Below are 24416 nucleotides of genomic sequence, written 5' to 3'. Positions count from 1 at the left end.
TAACATGCCTACCATTTGCATTCACTATCTAGGAGCTGGAAATTGTCCTTATCCTCAAGCAACTTTCATATGAAGATTGTTTCATTTAACATGCCTACCATTTGCATTCACTGTCTAGGCACTGGAAATTGTCCTTATCCTCAAGTAACTTTCAATCCAGTTGGAGGGCTAAGAGGCAGTGGGAGGGTTGTGAATCGTGAAAACATTTTGGAGGAAGTCACATTTGAGGTGGGCCTTGGAACCCTGGCATGTCAAACAATGCAGAGGGAAAGCCTTCCAGGCAAGGGAACTCATATAAGCAAAGGTATGAAGCCTAGACAGCTCATGTTAGGTAAAAGAACAATGGAGGAATCTCAGGGCATCTAGTCAGGAAATGTGGCCAGGCTGCCACCATTGTGTATATCTCTCTTGGGACCTCTGCTTCTCCCTGCACATGTGCTCCATTCTCTTCCCTTTAAAAATCTGTATTTCCTCTGTCATCTCTTTTTGCTTCCCTTGTGACTCTTTCTGCCCAGGACAGAATAGCATTGAGTTGCCATGGTTTGAGCTCCGTGGCCAGCTTTGTTACCACCATATATGTCAGGGTTCCAATGTTGCATGACTGTAATTTCCATGTCTTTGTACTGACAGTGAGTGAATAATTATATCTTATTGGCTCAGCTTGGTCCAGTCAACTGTATACCAGGTCCCATAGCCTTCTTAACCAATCTGAGTCATTTAGACCCACCCGCTTCATTCATCTTGAGGCTTCTCTAGAGAAGAGAGGATAGGTTAAGGAAATATTCCAAAGCCATCTTTACATATGTGGCAAGAAATAATGGGAGAAAATTCTAGAAAGTTGTTTGGAATCCAGTCTTGCTAAGCTTCAAATGTCCCACTGAAAAGTTTAAAGCTTACTACCATGTTCTGAAACTGTGGTGACTGCCTATGACAGCAGATAAGGTAGCTCCAGGTCAGCTTTAGGTAGACTGACTTGCTGTCAGTAAGTGTGATGAACTGGAAGACCAAGAGTTGAAGGCAGACAATCCTGTTAGGGAAATTTGATTCAGGTAGTGGTAGATGAAACACTGAGGCCATGAGAGGGGAAATATAACAGGTGAAGATAAAGTGAAACTGGAATGTGGGTGGTGTGTGAGAAAAAGGAATTGACAGTCATGCTGTGATGTGAGGCTGGTTTTCCCAGCTGGTGGTAGTATAGGTAATAGAAAGACCCAACAGAAGAGCACAGTTCAGTGAAGGAGTTAATGAGTTCCACTTCACACACTTTTGTTTTGTTCTCTTTTGTTTTTTTGAGATGGAGTCTCGCTTTGTCGCCCAGACTGGAGTGCAGTGGCACGATCTCCGCTTACTGCAAGCTCCGCCTGCCGGGTTCATGCCATTCCTTGGCCTCAGCCTCCCAAGTAGCTGGGACTATAGGCACCCGCCACCACGCCCAGCTAATTTTTATTTTGTATTTTTAGTAGAGACGGGATTTCACCGTGTTAGCCAAGACGGTCTGGATCTCCTGACTTCGTGATCCGCCTGCCTTGGCCTCCCAAAGTGCTGGGATTACAGGTGTGAGCCACCGCGCCTGGCCCACTTCACACATTCTTTTGTGAAACTCTGGGGATATGTAGATTGTGGTCTCTAGAAATTGCCTGATAGCTGGGTTTGGTGGCTCATGCCTGTAATCTCAGCACTTTGGGAGGCCTTGGCAGGCAGATTACTTGAAACCAGGAGTTTGAAACCAGCCTGGGCAACATGGCAAAAAACCCATCTCTAAGAAAAAATACAAAACTCAGGTGGGCATGGCAGCACGTACCTATAGTCCCAACTACTTGGGAGGCTGAGGTGGGAGGATCGCTCAAGCCCAAAAGGACGAGGCTACAGTGAACCAAGATCGTGCCACTGTGCTCCAGCCTGGGAGATAGACCAAGATCAGGTCTCAGAACAAACAACAAAAAAGAAGTTGCCTGATATATCCATGAGACAAGGGAGGGAGTTTGTTGAGAGCTACCATCTGGGAGAGAGAAAGCAGTTTCTGCTTATGTGCAGTTACATTTATTTGTACAGGTTGAGTTACTGCATGCCTATATCATAGACAATGCAACTTTATGAAGTATTCATGTTGTTTACTGAAAATGCTGAACTTATTGAAAAATATTTATCGGGTCTGGGTCCAATGGCAGCTAGTTACACAAATAAGATCTTCTTTGAGCTTGCTGTAGAACAAATGCGTTACCAAATTTGCGCAGTTGTTGGCTATGGTTTTTTCCCATTACATTTTAAAACTATAAAAATGCTCAGTTTTTGACTCTCAGTACATATGGTTCAAACATCAAAAAGTACAAAGTGCTCTTCATTAAGAAAACCTCCTACCAAGACAAGATGGTATCAACTCATTGTTTTCTGCTCCTTCCCTATAAATACAACTAAATACTCTGGAAATAATGGAAGATAATTCCATAAAAGAATATGAGGTAGAAAGAAGGCAAACCTGGTAGGGATCTCAGGACTTGAGGAATGACAGTGCAGTGAATTCCCTGGGATTGATCAGTTGATTGATTGATTAATGGTAGAGATAGGGTCTTGCTCTGTTGCCCAGTCTGGCCTCGACCTCTTGACCTCAAGTGATCCTCCTTGCTTAACCTCCCAAAGTACTGGTATTACAGGCGTGAGCCACTGCACCCATCCCCTGGGTTTTCTTTTTGTCTCCTGCATATCCCTGGCTGGGCACTAGAGAGGCCTGTAACCTGGAGTTAATAACAAGCATAGACTGAAAAAAAAAAAAAAAAGAAAACAAATAAAATCTGTTCTCTATTGCCAAAAAAGCAAGAAAGAAAAAAAACCAGCAAAGACCTAGTGGTGAGCCCTATTTCACTACCCATCCCCAATAGTGGGCTCAGTCTGCCTGCAGGTACAGTGTCAGTGCAGCCCATAAGGGCCTTCCTGTTGTCCACTCCACACTCAGCAGAAGCTGTAGGCCCGATCCACCCACATCACCAGCAACTGCAGGGAGGCCTGTCCCCTGTCCCCTACCAGGTAACAGCACCAGTGGCTTCTATAGCCCTGGTGTCTTGTAATCCTCTACCCCGTGGCAGGAGACTTTCGTAGGTTTCAAAACCTCTACTTCCTTCCCCTTAGCAGGAGAAAGCCCCCAAGGTAGGTGTTTCCTGCTCCCAGCAACCCCAGCAGAGATCAAACAGGTCTGCCTGTCCCAGGCAGCCAGAGAGCAGTCCAGAGGAAGCTGTGTCTAGTCTATGGTTCCAGCATCACTCAGCCCCTATGTGCTGACACTGGGTGGCCCAGGTAAGTCCCTACAGCCCTTTCAGGCAGTACCAAAAGGGATTAGTTAGAACCTTAGCAGAACCAGAACACAATAGGCCATAATTGCATTGCAAGGACTCTAGAAACCAAATTGTCATCAGAACTACAGTCATAACCCGTAGACTAAATATAAACAATATAAACAGGATGATTGCATGCTAAAGTACAAAATTAGAATTTTAAAGCAGCCATCATAAAAGTACTTTTAACAAGCAATTATGAATTCTCTTGAAACAAATGAAAACTAAAACCCTCAGCAAAGAAATAGAAGTTACATAAAAAGAACCAAATGTTAATTGTTGTTATGAAAAATACAATAATTAAAACCTTATATGGGCTTAGCAGCAGACTGCAGATAACAGAGGACAGAATCAGTGAAGTTGGGGACAGATCAATAGGATTTATTCAATCTGAACAACAGAGGAAAAAATGGTCTACAAGGAAAAAATATATCTTCAAACCCATGGGACAATAACAAAAGATCTAACATATGTATCATCAGAATCGCAGGAGAGGAGCAAGAATGCAAGGCTGAACAACTTTTCAAAGAAACAATGACTACAAACTTCCCAAATTTGACAAAAGGCAAAATTTATAGATTCAAGCAACTGAACAAATACCAAATAGAATAAATGCGAAGAAATTCATGCCATGACTTTTCATAATTAAACTTTTATAAACTAAAGACAAAAATATTTAAAAACAAGCAAAGAGATATGATGCATTAGGGAAACAGCAATTTTCTTTTTTAACCTTCCTTATGGTGCTGAGGAAACAGCAATTTAAATGACAGCCTGTTTCTTATCAGAAACTGGGGAGTGCAGAAAGAAGTGGCATATTTTTCAAGTGTCAAAAGAACTGTCAACTGCAAATTATTTGGTAAAACAATCCATCAGGAATGAAGGGGAAATAAATAAAAAAGACATTTTTAGATAAAGGAAAACTAGGAATTTGTTGCTAGTAGACATACCCTTAGAGAATGGCTAAAGATTAAAAAAAAGATAAGTTATGGTAACAGAAGGCGGCTTGGAATCTCAGAAAATAAAAGAACAACAATGGAATGGGTAAAAATATGGAAATAGCCAGGTATGGTGGCTCATGTCTGTAATCCCAGCACTTTGGGAGGCTGAGGCAGGCGGATCATCTGAGGTCGGGAGTTCGAGACCAGCCTGGCCAACATGGAGAAACTCCATCTCTGCTAAAAATACAAAATTAGCCGGGCATGGTGGCTCATGCCTGTAATCCCAGCTACTCAGGAAGGCTGAGGCAAGAGAATCGCTTGAAACTGGGAGGCAGAGATTGTGGTAAGCCAAGATCATGGCATTGCACTCTAGCCTGGGCAACAAGAGCGAAACTGGGTCTCCAAAAAAAAAAAAAAAAGGAAACATAATAGACTTATCTCCTCATGAATTTTTTAAAATCATAAATCATATATGAAGCACAAATTGTAATACTATCTGATGTAGTGCTTAATCTGTGAAGAGGAAACACTTAAGACATATCTTAAGGCTGGGCACAGTGGCTCACACCTGTAATCCTAGCACTTTTGGAGACCAAGGTGGGTGGATCACTTGAGGCCAGGAGTTCGAGACCAGCCTGGGCAACATGATGAAACCCCATCTCTACTAAAGATAAAAAGAAAAATTAGCCAGGCATGGTAGTGCACACCTGTAATCCCAGCTGCTCGGTTGGCTGAGGCATGAGAATCACTTGAACCTAGAAGGCAGAGGTTGCAGTGAGCCGAGATTGCACCACTACACTCCGACCTAGACAACAGAGCAAGACTCTGTCTTTAAAAAAAATTAAAGTAGGGAGAAAATAAAGGATCCTAAATGGAAGTAAGGTTCCATCCAGTAAGTCACTCAAAGTAGTAAAACATAGCTGGGTGTGGTGGTGTGCACCTGTAGCCCCAGCTACTCAGGAGGCTGAAGATAGTAGGATCACTTGAGCCCAGAGTTTGAGACCAGCCTGAGCAACACAGTGAGACCCCATCTCTAGAGAAAAAAACAGTAGTAGAACATTGATAATTGATACCAGTTTGTTGTATGTATATTGTTATACCTAGAGCAACCACTAAGAAAACTATATACAAAGCAATATACTCAAAAACTTTTTTTTTTTTTTTTTTTTTTTTTTTTTGAGACGGAGTCTGGCTCTGTCGCCCGGGCTGGAGTGCAGTGGCCGGATCTCAGCTCACTGCAAGCTCCGGCTCCCGGGTTTACGCCATTCTCCTGCCTCAGCCTCCCAAGTAGCTGGGACTACAGGCGCCCACCACCTCGCCCGGCTAGTTTTTTTTTTTTTTTTGTATTTTTTAGTAGAGACGGGGTTTCACCGTGTTAACCAGGATGGTCTCGATCTCCTGACCTCGTGATCCGCCCGTCTCGGCCTCCCAAAGTGCTGGGATTACAGGCTTGAGCCACCGCGCCTGGCCTCAAAAACTTTTTTTAAATAAAAATAGAACTCTAAAAAATGTTCAGGTAACCTTGGGTGAGACGTAATTTGAAAAAATGAAAAAAGGAAATTAAAAAGATTAAAAATGTTCAGGTAACCAACAGGAAGGCAAGAAAGTGAAACAGAGAAATGAAAAAGAGAACAAATAAAAAATAAAACATCAGGCTTAAGCCCTAACATAGCAGTAATAATTTTACTTTATTTCATTTTTTATTTATTGAGATGGAATTTCACTCTTGTTACCCAGGCTGGAGTGCAGTGGTGTGATCTCAGCTCACTGCAACCTTCGCTTCCCAGGTTCAAGTGATTCTCCTGCCTCAGCCTCCTAAGTAACTGGGATTATAGGCGCCCACTACCACACCCGGCTAATTTTTGTATTTTTAGTAGAGATGAAGTTTCACCTTGTTGACCAGGCTGATCTCCATCTCCTGACCTCAGGTGGTAAGCCCACCTCGGCCTCCCAAAGTGTTGACTGGATGTACCTGACCATCCATTCAGTACCTGACCATCAGGAATTATTTTAGAAGCAAATGGTCTGAGTACTACAATTAAAAGACAAAGATTGGAAGAGTAGATTTTTTTTTTTAAATGTCTCAAGTAGGCCAGGTACAGTGGCTCCTGCCTGTAATCCCTTTGGGAGGCTGAGGCAGAAGGATCACTTGAGCCTAGAATTCGAGACCAGCCTGAGCAACACAGGGAGAACTCATCTCTATAAATAATTTTAAAATTAGCCGGGCATGGTGGCACATGCCTGTGGTCCTAGCTATTCGGGTGCTGAAGTAGGAGGATCGCTTGAGCCAAGGAGGTAGACGCTACAGTGAGTACAGTCAGCCATGATCACACCTGTCTTAAAAAAAAAAAAAAAAAAATTGGCCGGGCGCGGTGGCTCAAGCCTGTAATCCCAGCACTTTGGGAGGCCGAGACGGGCGGATCACGAGGTCAGGAGATCGAGACCATCCTGGCTAACACGGTGAAACCCCATCTCTACTAAAAAATACAAAAAACTAGCCGGGCGAGGTGGCGGGCGCCTGTAGTCCCAGCTACTCGGGAGACTGAGGCAGGAGAATGGCGTGAACCCGGGAGGCGGAGCTTGCAGTGAGCTGAGATCCGGCCACTGCACTCCAGCCTGGGCGACAGAGCGAGACTCCGTCTCAAAAAAAAAAAAAAAAAAAAAAAAAAAAAAAAATTGCCTAAGTATATGCTGTCTACAAGAGATGCATAACAAACATAAGGACATAGGTAGGTTGAAAGTTAAAAGATGGAAAGAAATATGTTAATTTTTTAAAGTAACAATAGCTATATATAATGATTTTGTGTGTGTGTGTGTGTATATATATGTGTGTGTATATATGTGTGTGTGTGTGTATATATATATATAGAGAGAGAGAGAGAGTTGTTTTTTCTTGTTGCCTTGACTCGCTGGGCTCAAGCAATCTTCCCACCTCAGCCTCCCAAGTAGCTGAGTCTTATAGGCATGTACAACCATGCCCCGCTAATTTTCTTTTGATTTTTGTAGAGAGGAAGTCTCACTTTGTTGCCCAGGCTAGTCTCAAACTGCTGGCCTCAAGTGATACTCTGCCTCAGCCTCCCAAAGTGCTGGGATTACAGATTACCTGGCCTGGAGTGACTAACACCAGACAAAGTATATGTCAGAGAAAAGAAGAAAGGATCAATCCCACTGAGAAAACTTAGCAGTTCTAAATGTATACACACCCAGAAACAAGAGTGTCAAGATACGTGAAACAAAAACTGACAGAGCTAAAAGGAGAAGTACACAAAGTCACAATTACAGTTGGGGACTTCTATGTCCCACTGTGAACAATTGATAGAACTACTAGACAGAATGTTAGTAAAGATATAACAGTGCCATCAAACAACAAAATCTCATAGACATTGATAGAAATTCCACTCAGTCACAGAATATACATTCTTCCCAGGTGTCCCCTAAACACTCACCAAGATGGATCTTGGGTCATAAAACCAACTTTAATCAATTGAAAAGATTGAAATTATGATGGGACATGGTGGTTTATGCCTGTAATCCCAGCATTTTGGGAAGCCGATGTGGGAAGACTGCTTAAGACCAGTCAGTTTGGGCCACATGGCAAGACCTCCATCTCTTCAAAAAATGTTTTTTTGTAAATTATTCTGGTATGGTGGCACGTGCCGGTAGTCCCAGATACTTGGAAGGCTGAGGCATTAGGGTCTCTTGAGCCCAGGAGCTCGAGGTGGCAGTGAGCTGTGATCACGCCACTGTAGTGCAGTCTAGACGACAGACTTCATCTCTTAAAAAAAAAAAAAAACTGAAATTGGAATTATTTCAGGTATACAAGGTTAGTGCAATAATCAAAAGTAATCTGTCGGCCAGGTGCGGTGGCTCACGCCTGTAATCCCAGCACTGTGGGAGGCCGAGGCGGGCGGATCACGAGGTCAGGAGATCGAGACCATCCTGGCTAATGCAGTGAAACCCCGTCTCTACTAAAAATACAAAAAAAAAAAAAAAAAAAAAAAAGCCGGGTGTGGTGGTGCGTTCCTGTAGTCCCAGCTACTTGGGAGGCTGAGGCAGGAGAATGGCGGGAGGCAGAGCTTACAGTGAGCTGAGATCGTACCACTGCACTCCAGCCTGGGCGACAGAGTGAGACTCCATCTCAAAAAAAAAAAAGTAATCTGTTATATCATAGTCTAAAGAAAATAAATTGTAAACACAGAAAAATCATTTAAGATAATCAAATAACCATTCATGTTAAAACTCTCAGCAAAGTAGGAATAGAGAGAAACTTTAAATTTAACTTGACAAAGAGCATCTACAGAAAGCCTACAGCTAACATCGTATTTAATGGTGAATAAGCAAATGCTTTCTATCTAAGATTGGGAACAAGGCAAGGATATCTACTTTTAAATATAGTGTACTGGAAGTTATTATAGAGATGGAGAACATAGTAGTTGCCATATATTTAGGGATTGGAAAGGGGATGGGGTAGATATTCATATTCAGGGGTAACATGAAGGAGCCCTATTGATTGTAACCAGCCACTCCAGGCCAGGTAATCTGTAATCCCAGCACTTTAGGAGGCTGAGGTGGTGGTGGTTACACAAAGCTACACTTGATAAAATTGCATAGCACTACACACACTAACACACAAACACACACACAGAAATGAGTGCACGTAAAGCGAAAAATCTGAGTAGGCTCTGTGGGTTGTCTCCGTTTCTTGGTTTTGATAGTATACTGTATTTACGCAGGATGTCAACACTTGGGGAGACTGGGTAAAAGCGTACACAGGGACCTTCCCTATGTATTTCTTTGCAACTTCCTGTGAAATCTGTCATTATTTCTCAAAGTTTCAAGCCTCCTAACCTCCCCAGTTTTGTGTCCCATCCTTTCCCTCAAAAATGTTCTTTAATTACAATCCTTTCAAAGATTCTTTTAAAATGCATATACAAGTGTATTTGCAATATCTTTTCCCCCATCCCTTTTCAAGACCAATGGTTTCACATTATACTTATGCTTTGTTGTTTTTTCTAATAGAGACCATTGCATAGTAATCATAAAAGAATTTCTCCATGCTTTATTTTTTCACATTCAGAGATTACATTGATATTTCTACCATAATAACCAGTTTTCTATTAACGGACCTCTGGATTGTTCTTTTGCTTTTAGAAACAGTGATCTGGTAGAAACCTTGCACATTTACTATTTTGCTGATGTGTAAATACACTTCTAGGATAAATTACTAAAAATTGGTTTTCTGGATTAGAATTTGTCTGTCCTTGTAATTTTCAGAAAATGACACTGCCAGGCAGCCCTGCCTGTGGATCATAGCAGTTCACATACCTCCCAAGTATATTTCCCCATATTATTCTCAATAGTTATTTTAAAATTTTAGGACTTTTGACAATATGTTAGTGTTAAAATGGCATTTCAGGCCAGGCATGGTGGTTCACGAAGCCTATAATCCCAGCACTTTGGAAGGCCGAAGTGGGTGGATCACTTGAAGTCAGGAGTTTGAGACCAGCCTGGCCAACATGGTGAAACCCTGTCTCTACTAAAAATACAGAAATTAGCCGGGTGTGGTGGCACATGCCTGTAATCCAGCTACTTGGGAGGCTGAGGCAGGAGAATTGTTTGAACAGGGGAGACAGAGGTTGCAGTGAGCCGAGGTCGCACCATTGCACTCCAGTCTGGGTGACAGAGTGAGACTTTGTCTCAAAAAATGGCATTTCAGTGGGGTTTTAATTTTTATTTTTCTTATACTTAACATTGTACATCTTTTCGTAGTTTCAAAAAACTTTGTATCTCTTTTCTATAAAGTCTGTTCACATTGTTTTGGTCATTTTCCCAGTGGATTATTGGCCTTTGTAGCAGTTACTGATTTGTGGTAGTAATTTATAGACTAAGCTTTTTGTCTTTGGTATGAGGGTCAAGTAGTTCTTCTGTTTGTCATTTGCCTTTTGACTTTTATTATAGTGTTTTGTCTTATTTTGTTTTCTGCCACGCTGAAGTTTTTTATTTTTCTTTAGTCAAACTTATCTTTTGTGGCCTCTTGACCTTGTAACAGTTAGAAAGGCCTTCCCCATAGCAAGGTTATGTATTTCACGGTATTTTAATGCTCTCAGTTATAGTACTGTTGAAATCCGAAGTAACCTCTCCACAGAGAGGAGGCTATGTTGCCTTAGGTAGGAGACTTATTTCTGGCCCTGAGTCTGGTTCCATGGGTCTCCTCGGCCTTGTTGGAAATCTGGGTCACTGTTAGAACTAGATCAGGTTAATCTCACATCCTCCATAAAGTGGTTCTTTATAGGGAAAGGAAGGAAAGGGAGTCATTGAATGATCTTCTGGCTCTTATCCCATCTCACAGCAACCTTTATTCCAAAGATAGACTGGTAGAAGAGGTTTTTGTCCTATTGCATGGAGAGCTAGTGGTTGGAAGACAGAGTCCCTTTGGTCTCTAGGGAAGGGAAACCAAACTTAAAGGACCATTTCTTTCCACTGATCATTTGTGCATGTGCCACTTAGACTGCTTTTCCACAGGGTCAGGCTCCCTGAATCTGAGGAATCTAAAACTGTCCTCCATCACAATGAGAACTTGGGAGTCTTGTCCACATTTCAGCAGCACAACCCTGTGGACTTTTTTCAGAGTGAAGTGCTAGTTAGTGGTCTGTCTTTGCTAAACCTTGTATTTTCAAAATGGGTATGAAAAAATGTTTGCTTAGCACAATTCCCACCCACCCTCTCCCCTTAGGAATAGCCAGGCCAGAAGAAGGAAGGCCTGCTGTGAGTGGGACCGGAAATGACATCACCACCCCACCAAACAAGGAGCTCCCACCAAGCCCAGAGAAGAAAACAAAGGTAGGTGCCAGAATGGTGGTTATCTTCTACCGCCATAATTTTTAAACAAGAGTATCTTCTGCTATTATTGCTTGAATCACGAATGAAATTTCTTTTTTCTGAGCTATTATTGTCCTTCCTCATGTTTGGTAGAAAATATCTTGTATTCTCATTTACCATAGTGGCCTAAACCAACTTTAAAATCTCAGCCTTTGACCCTATTATCTTATATATCTGTAAAAAATGTTCTGTAGAGGTCGGGCGTGGTGGCTCATGCCTGTAATCCCAGCACTTTGGGAGGCCGAGGCAGGCGGATCACGAGATTAGGAGATGGAGACCATCCTGGCCAACATGGTGAAATCCCGTCTCTACTAAAAATACTAAAATTAGCTGGGCGTGGTGATGCATGCCTGTAACAGCTACTCAGGAGGCTGAGGCAGGAGAATCACTTGAACCAAGGAGTTGGAGGTTGCAGTGAGCCAAGATCATGCCACTGCACTGCTCTCCATCTCAAAAAAAAAAAAGTTCTATAGAGATTGTTTCTGCTTCCCTTAACAACAACCAAAAGGACAATCGCAAAAATATTCTGAAATTCCGAATTGTTTGCTATTATCTCAGTGTTACATGAAAGAAAAAAAAAAGATTCTGAAATCTCCATTCACGAAAAGAGAATGCAGATTTTGAAGGTGGATCATATAGCTTCAGATGCATAACTAGTACTTATTGCAAAGTTCAAAAGCCACACTGTAGGCTGTGGCTGTTGTTGTCCCGTCAAGGTACAGGTAGTTTCAGCATGTTGTCCAGGGTCTTCAAAAAATTAAAAAGTTATTAAAAAAAAATACAGCTAATAATGGCTCAATCATCTCCTGATGCTTTTCTTCTAGAATTATTTTAGCCACCAAAAGTTAGTTAATTATTAAGAGTTAAGTAATTGTTTTACTGAATTAAATCTTCAGGTGCCAAACTGCCAGAATTTGTGCCACTAACATTAAGAAACTATTCCCAGGCCAGGCGCGGTGGCTCACGCCTGTAATCCCAGCACTTTGGGAGGCCGAGGCAGGCAGATCACAAGGTCAGGAGATGAGACCATTGACACCTTGAAACCCCGTCTCTACTAAAAATACAAAAAATTAGCTGGGCGCGGTGGCACATGCCGGTAGTCCCAGCTACTTGGGAGACTGAGTCAGGAGAATCGCCTGAACCTGGGAGTCGGAGCTTGCAGTGAGCTGACATCACCACTGCACTCCAGACTGGGCGACAGAGCGAGACTCCGTCTCAAAAAAAAAAAAAAAAGGAAACTATTCCCCACTCACTTTCTCTATCCTGATCTCATTCCATTATTTGTTGAGCTCAGAAGAAAGAAATGCTAATTTTAAGTTGCATCTATCCTCATTGCTTATAATTTTACTTTGAATTGTGCAATTTATACTTTTTTAATTTGTTTTTATTCTTTTCTGTGTGTTTGATGTTGCCCTTTAAAAAATAAAAATAAAAAATAAAAAAAACAACAATCAACCTAAAGCCTTTGGCCACCACTCAACCTGCAAAGACTTCAACATCGAAAGCCAAAACACAGCCCACTTCTCTCCCTAAGCAGCCAGCTCCCACCACCAGTGGTGGGTTGAATAAAAAACCCATGAGCCTTGCTTCAGGCTTAGTACCAGCTGCCCCACCCAAACGCCCTGCCGTCGCCTCTGCCAGGCCTTCCATCTTACCTTCAAAAGACGTGAAGCCAAAGGTAAGTGGTCACCTAACTACTGTGCCGAGGAAAATTGTTCCCCTCTGAGTGACAAATAGACAGACTCTTGTTGCTAACAGGCAACAGAATCAGGCTGGTGGAATTGGGAGAAGGCAAGGGAAATGGGGGAGAGGGTGATTTGAAAATTGGCATGGCTACTCTGGGTGCACTGCCTATGGGTTACCCCTGCTCCACAAAGAGCAGCCAAAAAAAGAAAAAAGAAAAGGAAATCAATTTGGGGCCCACTGATGCAGCCATTAACATTTTGAAGCCCTTTTATGCTTTTACCTTTCCCTGCCCTGTTTGGAGGTAATACTCCATCTACTTAGGTTCCTCCTCCTTTCTCTTAACTACCTACTCTTTACCTATTTAAGCACTTATTAACCAGTTTCCTCTACTCCACATACCAATTAGATATTCTTTCTTGGTATAATTCCCACATCAAATGTAATTCTTTGTCTTTCCGTTATCCTGTGGAAGTTTTATCCATTACTATTGTGATATAACTAGCTCTTCCCGCTTATCTCAGCATGTTCCAGCATGATGTGATAACTTACTTTGCTTTGGGCATTAGGCCACCTCTCACTGAGCTACTTCTGAAGTCATCCAGTTTTCCAGGTCACCCACGGTTTCTGTATTGCCCAGAAACCGGTCACATTTGGAGCAGCGTTTGGAGCACATAGCGTTACAGAATTGCTCCAGGAGGAGAGGATAGTGGAGGCTATGGCTGCCTTTCTTAACATCTTGTCTTATTTGAGAAGGGCCTTTAGGTCAGCCTGATAGTCCTCTTTAAATTCATGGTACAAAATAGTTTCCCATGTTAAAGTGTCAGTTTTTAATTTAATATTGTGAAGAAAACTGTGGAACCTAGGAGTTGAAGTCTAGGCTGAAACCCTGGCCAAGAAACTGAGAAATCCTCTCATCAACTAGTAACGATAAAATCTTATAAAGCTTTCTCTCTGATCCTCATTTATCCAGTCGGTTGCTTTTCTTGATCTTTAGAAAACAATAGGTTTGAATAAGAGGGCAGAGGGGAGGTGCCTGGAGTCCTGGCCGCAGGTCCTCCCTGATGCTTATTCAGCAGCAGCAGGGGGTGACAGAGGAGAGTGTAGGAAGGAGAGGTGTCTAGTGAAATTTCACTCTATAATAAATCATATAAATGAAATGTACTGTACTAGTTGCTTTATATACATGAACTTTTTAAAAATTTTTATTTTTTTGAGATGGAGCCTTGCTCTGTCACCCAGGCTAGAGTGCAGTGGCACACTCTGGGCTCACTGCAACCTCCGGCTTCCAGGTTCAAGCAATTCTCATGCCTCAGCCTCCTGAGAAGCTGGGATTACAGGCACCCACAACCTTGCCTGGCTAATTTTTGTATTTTTAGTAGAGATGGGATTTTGCCATGTTGGCCAGGCTGGTTTCAAATTCCTGACCTCAGGTGATCCTTCCACCTCAGCCTCCTAAAGTGCTGGGATTACAGGCGTGAGCCACCGCGCCTGGCCTGTATATATTAACTCTTAATTCTCTCAATCACCCATGACGTAGGTATCAGTATTTTCATTTTATAGGTGAGGAAGCTTAAGCTCAGTTAAATAAACTTCCTAAAGTCCAGTGCTAGTAAATGGCAGAACCAGTATCTGAGGCTGGAGCTGACTCCAGTGCTGAGGCCCAGGGCTATCACTGTTCTTTTATGGCCTTTTGCCATTCAGCTTTTAGACAGCATTTCAAGATATAGCTGACCTAAACGGGTGATCTGCATTGTAATTATTAATGTTTGTCTTTTAGATAAGAAACAGATTGATAAAATCTAGCCAGGCATGTAAAGCTGGTCCTCTGTTCTAATGTCTTTTCTTTTCTTTTCTTTTCTTTTCTTTTTTTTTTTTTTTTTTTGAGATGGAGTTTCACTCTTGTTGCCCAGGCTGGACCGCCTCCCGGGTTCAAGTGACTCTCCTCCCTCAGCTTCTTGAGTAGCTGGGATTACAGGCACCTGCCACCATGCCTGGCTAATTTTTTGTATTTTTAGTAGCACTGGGGTTTCGCCACATTGGGCAGACTGGTCTCAAACTCCTGACCTCAAGTGATCCGCCTGCCTCGGCCTCCCAAAGTGCTGGGATTACAGGCGTAAGCCACCGCGCCAGTCCTGTTCTAATCTCTTTTATCCAGATGAGGAAATAAAGCTCAGAGAGGCCCAGCAATTTGCCCAATAACACTCTTAGAATTAAGGGGCCAAACCAGGAAAACAGCTCGGGCTTCTAACCCAGATTTGGCTAGTGGCCTCTTCATCTGCACTTTATTTTGGTAGAAAGATTTGTAGAGACAGAGAAAAACCTATACAGAAAAAAATAAGTAGATTATGATTCTGGCAAAGAAGAAAATGTAAATTGGGAAACAGCAGAATAGCTCCAGTTAACTTCTGCAGGTCGTTGAAACCAGGAGCCTGACATCTAAAAGATGCAACATCCTTTTGAGATTTCTATCCCACATAACTTTTTTCTAACTTATTTTATCATTATTACCCTTACTGGCAAAATAATAAGACTATGCTAGATTATTCTGAATAATAGTCATAGTGTTAAAAATTTGATGCACTTCCCAGAGAGCATCTGGTTTAGTCCTCAAATTTTAGAGCGATAGGAAAGGGAACCCCTCTGCCCAAAATCCTACATGTTTCCAGCAGAGCTGGAAGCAGAACCACGTCCCCTGATTCCAGCCTTAGAGTTCTTCACACCGTACCTAGGGCCTTTATTTGTGGAAATCGTCATTACCCTACATTTGCAGAGTTACACTTTATTTGATTGGATGCCAGCCCTTAATTTCTAAGTACTTCCTTAGCTTATTTTTCCATTTAACGATATCCTGCTTGTCTCTACCTCCATACTGCCCTCTTTATAGCCACTTCTCTTGGAGCAAGAGAGCTGAGCCCACTGTGTCTGTGATTTGGCGTACTCTCTTTTGTAATGTGGTAATTTGTTTATCAAAATAGTGTCTTCATCCCCTATCCCCATAGAAACCAGGCTAAATGGATTGTTTCCCTTCTTCACTAGAGACGTCATTCCCAGCCTCCATGTAAAAGGAACTAGAGTGGTCCAGATGCCAAGCATCTACACTTGAGAGACTTTTTCCCTTTTGCTCTCGGACCGTAGCTGTGGTATCAGTGCTCTTTATCCCTTCTGTTGCTCAGGCTGCCTCTTCTCATCGTCTCTGTGCTGAGACCTTTCCTCCTTTATTCCCTGACATCACATATTATCAGAGCTGGTCCTTCATCACCCTCCATTCTAATCTCTTTATCCCAATGAGGAAATAAAGCTCAGAGGCTCAGTGATTTGCTGGAGTAGGGCTGCAGCTCACACTTCTGGCCCAGATTTGGCCTGTGGCCTCTCCATCTTTCTGCTCAGTCCTGTTCAGCATTCTGTAGGTGCGTGTTAGCCAAAAGAACAGCTTGATTTGACTGAACATAATTTTTAGTTTTTGTTTGTGTATGTGTTTAATCTTTGGTCAAGTATAATACATTAGATTTTATTACATTAAATACATTAGTATTTTTGGCATTTCTACAGAGGTTACATTAAAATGTGTGTGTGTGTGTATGCATATATATATGCATATATACATATATATATATATATTAGTATATAATGCAGTAGATCTGGAGGCAGATGTAGGTTGTGGTGATGTACCCTTCAGGGCTATTCATTCTCACTGGCTCAGGTTGGATTGAAGTAGTTTTACTCTCTGTTGCATGTCCTCAGATTACACAGCACCCTGCATGGCTAGTTTGCTGCTTTATGTGGAGGACTTTGCTCTTAGAACCATATATATTTTCCTGTCAGTAGCTGCTGAACCCACAGTACCTCCTGTTCTCTGGTACATGCTTGTGTAGAAGCATCTTGTGTCCAGGTGCAGTGACTCAGGCCTGTAATCCCAGCACTTTGGGAGGCTGAGGCAGGTGGATCACAAGGTCAGGAGATCGAGACCATCCTGACTAACACAGTGAAACCTTGTCTCTACTAAAAATACAAAAAATTAGCTGGGCGTGGTGGCACACGCCTGTAGTCCCACCTACTCTGGAGGCTGAGTCAGAAGAATTGCTTGAACCCGGGAGGTGGAGGCTGCAGTGAGCCGAGATCATGCCACTGCACTCCAGCCTGGGCAACAGAGCAAGACTCTGTCTCCAAAAAAACAAAACAAAACAAACAAAAAAAGAAGCATCTTGTAGCGTGACTCCTTGGGGCTATTGCTGACCTGCAGGCCTCACTCCCACTTACCTATTTCCAGCCCACTGCAGATGCAAAGGCTCCTGAGAAGCGGGCCTCACCATCCAAGCCAGCTTCTGCCCCGGCCTCCAGATCTGGATCCAAGAGCACTCAAACTGTCGCAAAAGCCACAACAGCTAGCTCTGTTGCCTCAACTGGCCCAAGCAGTAGGAGCCCCTCCACGCTCCTGCCCAAGAAGCCCACTGGTGAGTATTGCCTGTCTTTCTCTCCCATGGGATCTAGGGAGGGGAAAATGGGATCTTGGCTTTGCCCCAGCCATAGCTCTAGCCAGTATCACAAACAGCTGTGCAAGCCTGCTTACGCACTGGTCCTTAGTGGGCTACCCAGAACAGTGGTAGCCCTGTGGGCCTGATACTTTTTTTTTTTTTTTAAGATAGAGGCTTGTTCTATCACCTAGGCTGGAGTGCAGTGGCGCAATCTCAGCTCACTGCAATCTCCGTCTCCCAGGTTACGCCATTCTCCTGCCTCAGCCTCCCGAGTTGCTGGGACTACAGGCACCCGCCACCTCCCCCAGCTTTTTTTGTATTTTTAGTAGAGCCGGAGTTTCACCGTGTTAGCCAGGATGGTCTCGATCTCCTGACCTCGTGATCTGCCCGCCTCAGCCTCCCAAAGTGCTGGGATTACAGGCATGAGCCACCACACCCAGCTAGTACTTAATAAGCCTTGATCTCTGTGTGAGCTTAGCAGTTGTATGTATTCAGAAAAATCTTTTTTTTTTTTTTTTTTTTTTTTTTTTTTTTTTTTTTTTTTGAGACGGAGTCTCGCTCTGTCGCCCAGGCTGGAGTGCAGTGGCCGGATCTCAGCTCACTGCAAGCTCCGCCTTTTGGGTTCACGCCATTCTCCTGCCTCAGCCTCCCGAGTAGCTGGGACTACAGGCGCCTGCCACCTCGCCCGGCTAGTTTTTTGTATTTTTTAGTAGAGACGGGGTTTCACCAGGTTAGACAGGATGGTCTCGATCTCCTGACCTTGTGATCCGCCCATCTCGGCCTCCCAAAGTGCTAGGATTACAGGCTTGAGCCACCGCGCCCGGCCCAGAAAAATCTTGAGTAAAGGCAGAAAAATGTACCGCTCATGAATTTCCAGGTAGAATTTACTCTTGCCTTCTTAGTAACCCACAGCACCTGGTGCTCATGGGCTTACATGATGATAAGAAGAGGGCTATTCAAGTCCATAGGCATGTATTGACAGCCTGCTTTTTTTTTTTTTTTTTTTTGAGACGGAGTCTCGCTCAGTCGCCCAGGCTGGAGTGCAGTGGCAGGATCTTGGCTCACTGCAAGCTCCGCCTCCCGGGTTCACGCCATTCTCCTGCCTCAGCCTCCCAAGTAGCTGGGACTACAGGCGCCCGCCGCCACGCCCGGCTAATTTTTTGCATTTTCAGTAGAGACGGGGTTTCACCGTGTTAGCCAGGATGGTCTTGATCTCCTGACCTTGTGATCCACCCGCCTCAGCCTCCCAAAGTGCTGGGATTACAGGCGTGAGCCACTGCGCCCGGCTGACAGCCTACTTTTAAGGCCACATAGAAGGCGTTATCAGGGCGGTACAGAAGAATAAGACACAGTGCCTGACCATCTAGTTTACCACTCCATTCCCAGGGACTAACACAGTCCCTGGCTCAAGGTAGATATTCAGTAATTGTTAAATAATGAGGAATCTCAATACTGGATGGACTATCCAACAGGTCAGTTTGTTAAATGTTATATTAATAAGTATATTTTGTACAGCAATTAAGACTGAGGGAAAACCTGCAGAGGTCAAGAAGATGACTGCAAAGTCTGTACCAGGTAATAGCCCCTCTGCCATTTTGCAGAGCCCTAACTTGAACCCCCACCTCCTCTGTGGCTTAAGTCTCCCTTTTTGTCTCTCTGCCTGAACCCGTTTTATCTCTGACTCCCTTTGCAGCTGACTTGAGTCGCCCAAAGAGCACCTCCACCAGTTCCATGAAGAAAACCACCACTCTCAGTGGGACAGCCCCCGCTGCAGGGGTGGCTCCCACCCGAGTCAAACCCACACCCATGCCCTCCCGGCCCTCCACAACTCCTTCCATAGACAAGAAGCCCACCTCGGCCAAGCCCAGCTCCACCACCCCCAGGCTCAGCCGCCTGGCCACCAATGCTTCTGCTCCTGATCTGAAGAATGTCCGCTCCAAGGTTGGCTCCACAGAAAACATCAAGCATCAGCCTGGAGGAGGCCGGGTGGGTCCAGGGAACCCGGGGTCCTGTCATGCTGGCCCCTGCATCCTCCCCTCCATCTCCACCCACTGTTCGCAGGCCCACCAAAGCAACAGGCAGTTAGGACACTGGACTCGGCGTCAGGGTATTTCAGCCTGGGCTCTGTAGTGGGCTTTGCGCCCCAGCAGCAGGGAGGGCGGGGTGGGCTCAGCTCTGGGCTTTCTCTTCCTGTCTCAATAAGAAAGGTTCCTATTCTAGATGTTGGGGTCTTGGTTTACATTTTTGCTTGGATGTAAAAGGATTATTTTATAGAAGAAACAGAGGAGGCCTCAGAGACTCTGCAAGTATGAGAGATGCTTGACATGAGCCTAGTTTTTCATGGTTCTTAGCCTGCACAGAGAATGTCAGGATAGGCAGAAGGTAGAACACCTCTTACTTCCACAACCCATCACTTGAGTGGCATCTATCTGAAAGAGGACTAGGGTGCCCTCTTGTGGCCAGGATGAGTCGTGCTGTGAGCCTCTGGCCTTCCTAAACAACAGGACTGCACTGCATATAGTGATGGAGAAAGATCACAGTGCTTCTTCACTTTTATGATTTTCCAGTGGTTATGATTTTCTGGTTGCATCAATCCCAGAATTATTTAACTGTTGGTAACCATGGGAACTCTGTGAAAAGGTGGTGATGAAAGTCCATCTGAGAACATTCGGGTCCCTGGAGTAGTGACCATCTCATCTCCTAGGTTATTCACTAGCTCTACACCACCACCACCACCATCCAGGGCAGAATACTTAAATTGCTTAATCTGGAGCTGTTAAGATATTCAGGAGGGACAAAAATGAGGTGGAATCCTGGTGCTGTTGGAAGACACCGATGGCAAGCTGAGATCAGCCTAGGGAAGAGCCTGAGAGTTGCTTGTGGTAGCGACAGTGGCTCTGGTGTGCCCAGCAGGCCTCTGGGCTGTGCTGCTGATGGCCTACCTCCCCCTGTCTTTGCTCTTATGGTTTCATGGTGTGAAAGTTACAGGAGGTCTTGGGTGGGGAGTTGAGTGACTTGATCTAGTGAATTGTTTTCCACTCCAACATACCTGAAGAATGTGACACTTTCTATCAGTATTGACTTCTCTGGCCGTGGCAACTGCTTGGGGCATATCAGAACATTTGGCACGGGGTGGGGGGTATTGTAATTGGAAAATCATGCCCCAGCACACTCTCAGAATCACTAATTTGGTTGTCTTAGCCTTCCTTTGTGCCTTTTCTCCATTAAATAGTGTCTTGACCTGTTCCTCATTTCTCGAGACTGTGGCCTGCAGCTCCTTTTTTTGTGTCCCTCTACTCAAGGATCTGTGACTTGGTCTACCCTGGGAAATGTGTGGTTTTGCCTAGGATCAAAGGCCACCTGCTTTTGCCTGGTGGCCTGACCTGGATTTGAGTCCCCTACAGCCTTCTTCCCTTCTTGGCATTTGAGCTCTTATCCTCTTGGTTTGAAATTTGCCCTCCCTTTATCTCCATCCAGGCCAAAGTAGAGAAAAAAACAGAGGCAGCTGCTACAACCCGAAAGCCTGAATCTAATGCAGTCACTAAAACAGCCGGCCCAATTGCAAGTGCACAGAAACAACCTGCGGGGAAAGTGAGTTTTACTTAGACCCACCTCTGGAAGGTGAAGATGGTAAAATACTTCTTCCAGCCTGAGCCACTTGCCCTCTCTTGCACTTTTTCCCTTTCCTTAACTAGTTTCTACTTCTTCTCCCCCATATTCCCTTCTCTGTGCTTGATGACTCAACCATCAGAAAATTTTTTGTATTAACTTTGAAAGTTAATGGAGTTGGGAGCCCATTAGCCCTTTGGAGAATATATATATGTATATAATTTTTGGCTGGATAAAATGGATCCAAAGACTTTCGTTCATTTCCTTCACACTGACCTTGATGTGAAACCTACCTGGTATGGATGCAAATACAGTGCACCTACATTCGTTATCAGGAAGACATGGCAGGGGTAATTTCCACCACCTGGAACCCTGGAGCCCCTGTGCTTTACCTTGAACTAAAAGATCCCTCTCATAACGCTGCTGGGTATGGAGATAACTTCATTTGTACTGGTTCCCCAGGTCACCTCTTAACTGAAAGTTAGGATGCTCATTCCCAATGGAAACCCACTTAGTATAGGCATGCAGCATCAACTGGAGGGCAGAGGTAAGCTGAAACCACAGGTTCTTTCCCCTTGCTTCTGTAAACCTGGAAACCAGGCCCCTCCTGAGTTCTTGCAACACCTTCCTTAACTGTAGCAGGTAGGTGTGCCTCTGCCAGAGAAGCCCGCACTCCAGCCCTTAGGGACCAGCATGAAGTCTCAGCCTAGGGCTGAGTGAAGAAAGCTGCACTGTGGCTTCTAGGTGACTACTAGAGGTCCTAGGTTCAGACCAAGGCTCATTAAGTAGTTTGCTAACCACTTGTTTACCATCAAAGTTGTGAAAAAGGCTAGAAATGAGTAGGTACAATGAGGTATATGGGTTGGAGTTTCTCAGGATTTCTGTACTCTGTGGAGAGCTCTTCAGCCTAGGGCCTGCATCATTTGCAAAGAAAGGAAGTTGGCAACTATTACTTCTTGAGAAGGTCCTGGGATTCTTTGTTCCAGACTCTTAGAGCCAGGGCCTTGGTGTTTCTCAGTTCCAGGGGAAGCCATTCCCGTACTATACAGTGTGGTTGTGCCCCCAGGATTGGGTGTTATTGCTCCCCTGCTGAGAGCCTGTTGTTTCCACATGGGCATCTCACAGGGCAGAGGATTAGGCATATGGAGGATTCAAGAAGGTATTTTACCCTTGAGTCAAAAATACTATGCCTTCTCGAGCCCTGAGACAAATGGGCTAAGTGTGGAGGCTGCAGCCACTCCCCTGGTAGTGGAGATTCTGTATCCATTTGTATTCACATCTGAGCACCGTCCCCTCCTTCCTGTTAGTATCATCCGTGCCCTTGTTGCCAGCTGCCCAGTGCTTCTCAGAGCAGCCTTTGCTTCTGAGAGTGGGTCTGGCTGCAGCCATTCCAGGGCCCAGATTTAAGGGAAGCACCCTCTTTGGGTGAGAACAGGTCCACATGATAAGACTCTTGCAGAGAAGAGCCAAGGACACTGTGCCCAGCTCTTGAGGAGGGAGCAGGGCAAGGAGGTAGGGCTGTGCCTGGTGGGGCATCAGGCTAGGCTGCTGCCTGGGCCTTCTGAACCACAGCCCCATCCCCAAGGAGCGGTGATGACCAACATGCCCCGCCTGTGCAGCTCTGCTCCTGTCGTTGTGTTGTCTGTTCACGTTTTTCACTCCCCTTCTTGCTCTTTCACATTTCTTTTCCTGTGCTTTTCCACATGTTCTGTAGAAGATGGGGGTGGAGATTTAACAACACTTTTTGTTGGTCATTGTGATCACGTGTGGACTCACTGCCTTCCCTGTGTCGATTCTAACCAGTCCTCTCCCTTTGTGTTGTTTTTTCTGTTTTCTAACACTCCAGGTCCAGATAGTCTCCAAAAAAGTGAGCTACAGCCATATTCAGTCCAAGTGTGGTTCCAAGGACAATATTAAGCATGTCCCTGGAGGTGGTAATGTAAGTATAAGCTCTGGTTAGCTGGCATCTGAGACATAGCCCACTGTGGGGTATACTGGGGAGAGAGCCAGGTGCCCATGTGGATAGAATCCCAGTGACCTGAGCTGTGGCATTCTCTAAGAAGCAGACTAGCAAACTGAGGGGACCTTCATGCTCCCATGTTAGACAGAGTGTTTCTGGCGAGCCCCTGAACACCAGCATGTTGATATTCACTCAGTATCTTTTTACCCATGTGGGTGGGAGGCTTTGGATTTTTCTCCAGCTATGTCAGAGCCTGGGTCTGAGCACAGTGGTCAGCAGCAGACCTGTTGCCTGTCTGGAGTCCATTCCTGGGATGCATATGTTTGTCTGCATGCCCTTGAATTACCGTGGGAGTAATTGCTCTGAGACAGATGTCTACATCTTTCCAGAGCTCATCTTTGAATCCTTGTTATTATAAAATAAGAATTAATCATTTTCTTCCTATCCCTTCCTCGCGTTTTTCTTCATCTTTGTTGCTCTCCAGCTCTCTGGTTTTTCCCCTACTTTATTTTCTCTCCCTACTTTCTCCTCTTTTTCTTTTTCTTTTTTTTTTTTTTTTTTTGAGACAAAGTCTCACTCTGTTGCCCAAGCTAGAGGCAGTGGTGCAATCTCGGCTCACTGCAACCACCACCTCCCGGGTTCAAGCGATTCTCCTGCCTCAGCCTCCCAAGTAGCTGGGACTATAGGTATGCGCCACCATACCCAGATAATTTTTGTATTTTTAGTAGAGATGGCATTTCACTATGTTGGCCAGGCTGGTCTTGAACTCCTGACCTCATGATCCGCCCGCTTCAGCCTCCCAAAGTTCTGGGATTACAGGCATGAGCCACTGTGCCCAGCCCTCCCATTTCCCTTTCTGCTTTCCCTTTTTTTTTCCCCTTTTCTAATCCCTTCCTCCTTTTTCTTCCCCTCCTTTTTTAGTCCCTTTTCCCATTTTTGTTGTTGTTATTTTTTGAGACAGAGTCTCACTGTTGCCCAGGCTGGCATGCAGTGGTGTGATCTCGGCTCACTGCAACCTCCACCTACCAGGGTCAAGCGATTCTCCTGCCTCAGCCTCCCGAGTAACTGGGACTACAGGCATGCGCCACCATGCCCAGCTAATTTTTGTATTTTAGTAGTGACAAGGTTTCACCATGCTGGCCAGGCTGGCCTTGAACTCCTGACCTCATGATCTGCCTGCCTCGGCCTCCCAAAGTGCTGTGTTACAGGCATGAGCCACTGCGCCCAGACTTTTCCTCCTTATCTTTTTGTCCTCTTTCCTCTTCCCCCCAAACATCCTTCTTTTTGTCTTGCTGCCATTGTGTGCCAGCTCTATGATGGGTATTGGGGACACAAGTGATCCCAGCTCACAGGAAGGTTCTGGTCTAGGGAGAGATAGGGCAAAGTCTTACTGTCTTTGAGTGTGTGAAGAACACCCTGTGTGCTTTCTGCTTGTCACTGTGACAGTGCCCAGGCGAGTGGTACTCTGTGGAGTTGTACCAGAGGCACCAGAGGCTGCCATGCACAGCGCCTGCCCTCACCGCTCTCTTCCAGACCAAGTGGG

The 24416-nt window shown here is 44.6% G+C and overlaps 1 protein-coding gene across 48 annotated transcripts in view; it reads left to right on the top strand.

Annotated features, from left to right (window-relative positions):
- The window catches only part of LOC105480390 (microtubule associated protein 4), a 230273-nt gene that overhangs the window by 192734 nt on the left and 13123 nt on the right, over positions 1-24416 (top strand). For 17 of the 48 annotated variants that reach the window (XM_011739162.3, XM_011739154.3, XM_011739179.3 and 14 more), the window contains 7 exons: positions 11001-11107; positions 12609-12824; positions 17100-17283; positions 18820-18879; positions 18998-19290; positions 20782-20895; positions 22760-22852. In XM_011739162.3, coding sequence (XP_011737464.2) covers positions 11001-11107; positions 12609-12824; positions 17100-17283; positions 18820-18879; positions 18998-19290; positions 20782-20895; positions 22760-22852 — 1067 coding nt within the window. The remainder of the gene's footprint in view (positions 1-11000; positions 11108-12608; positions 12825-17099; positions 17284-18819; positions 18880-18997; positions 19291-20781; positions 20896-22759; positions 22853-24416) is intronic. The other 31 variants (XM_011739176.3, XM_011739172.3, XM_071091602.1 and 28 more) reach the window with 12 other exon arrangements.

The sequence above is a fragment of the Macaca nemestrina genome, chromosome 2 (assembly GCF_043159975.1).
Source record: "Macaca nemestrina isolate mMacNem1 chromosome 2, mMacNem.hap1, whole genome shotgun sequence".
NCBI lineage: Eukaryota > Metazoa > Chordata > Mammalia > Primates > Cercopithecidae > Macaca > Macaca nemestrina.
The sequence above is the reverse complement of the archived record's forward strand: the minus strand, read 5'-3'. Positions and strand labels throughout refer to the sequence as shown.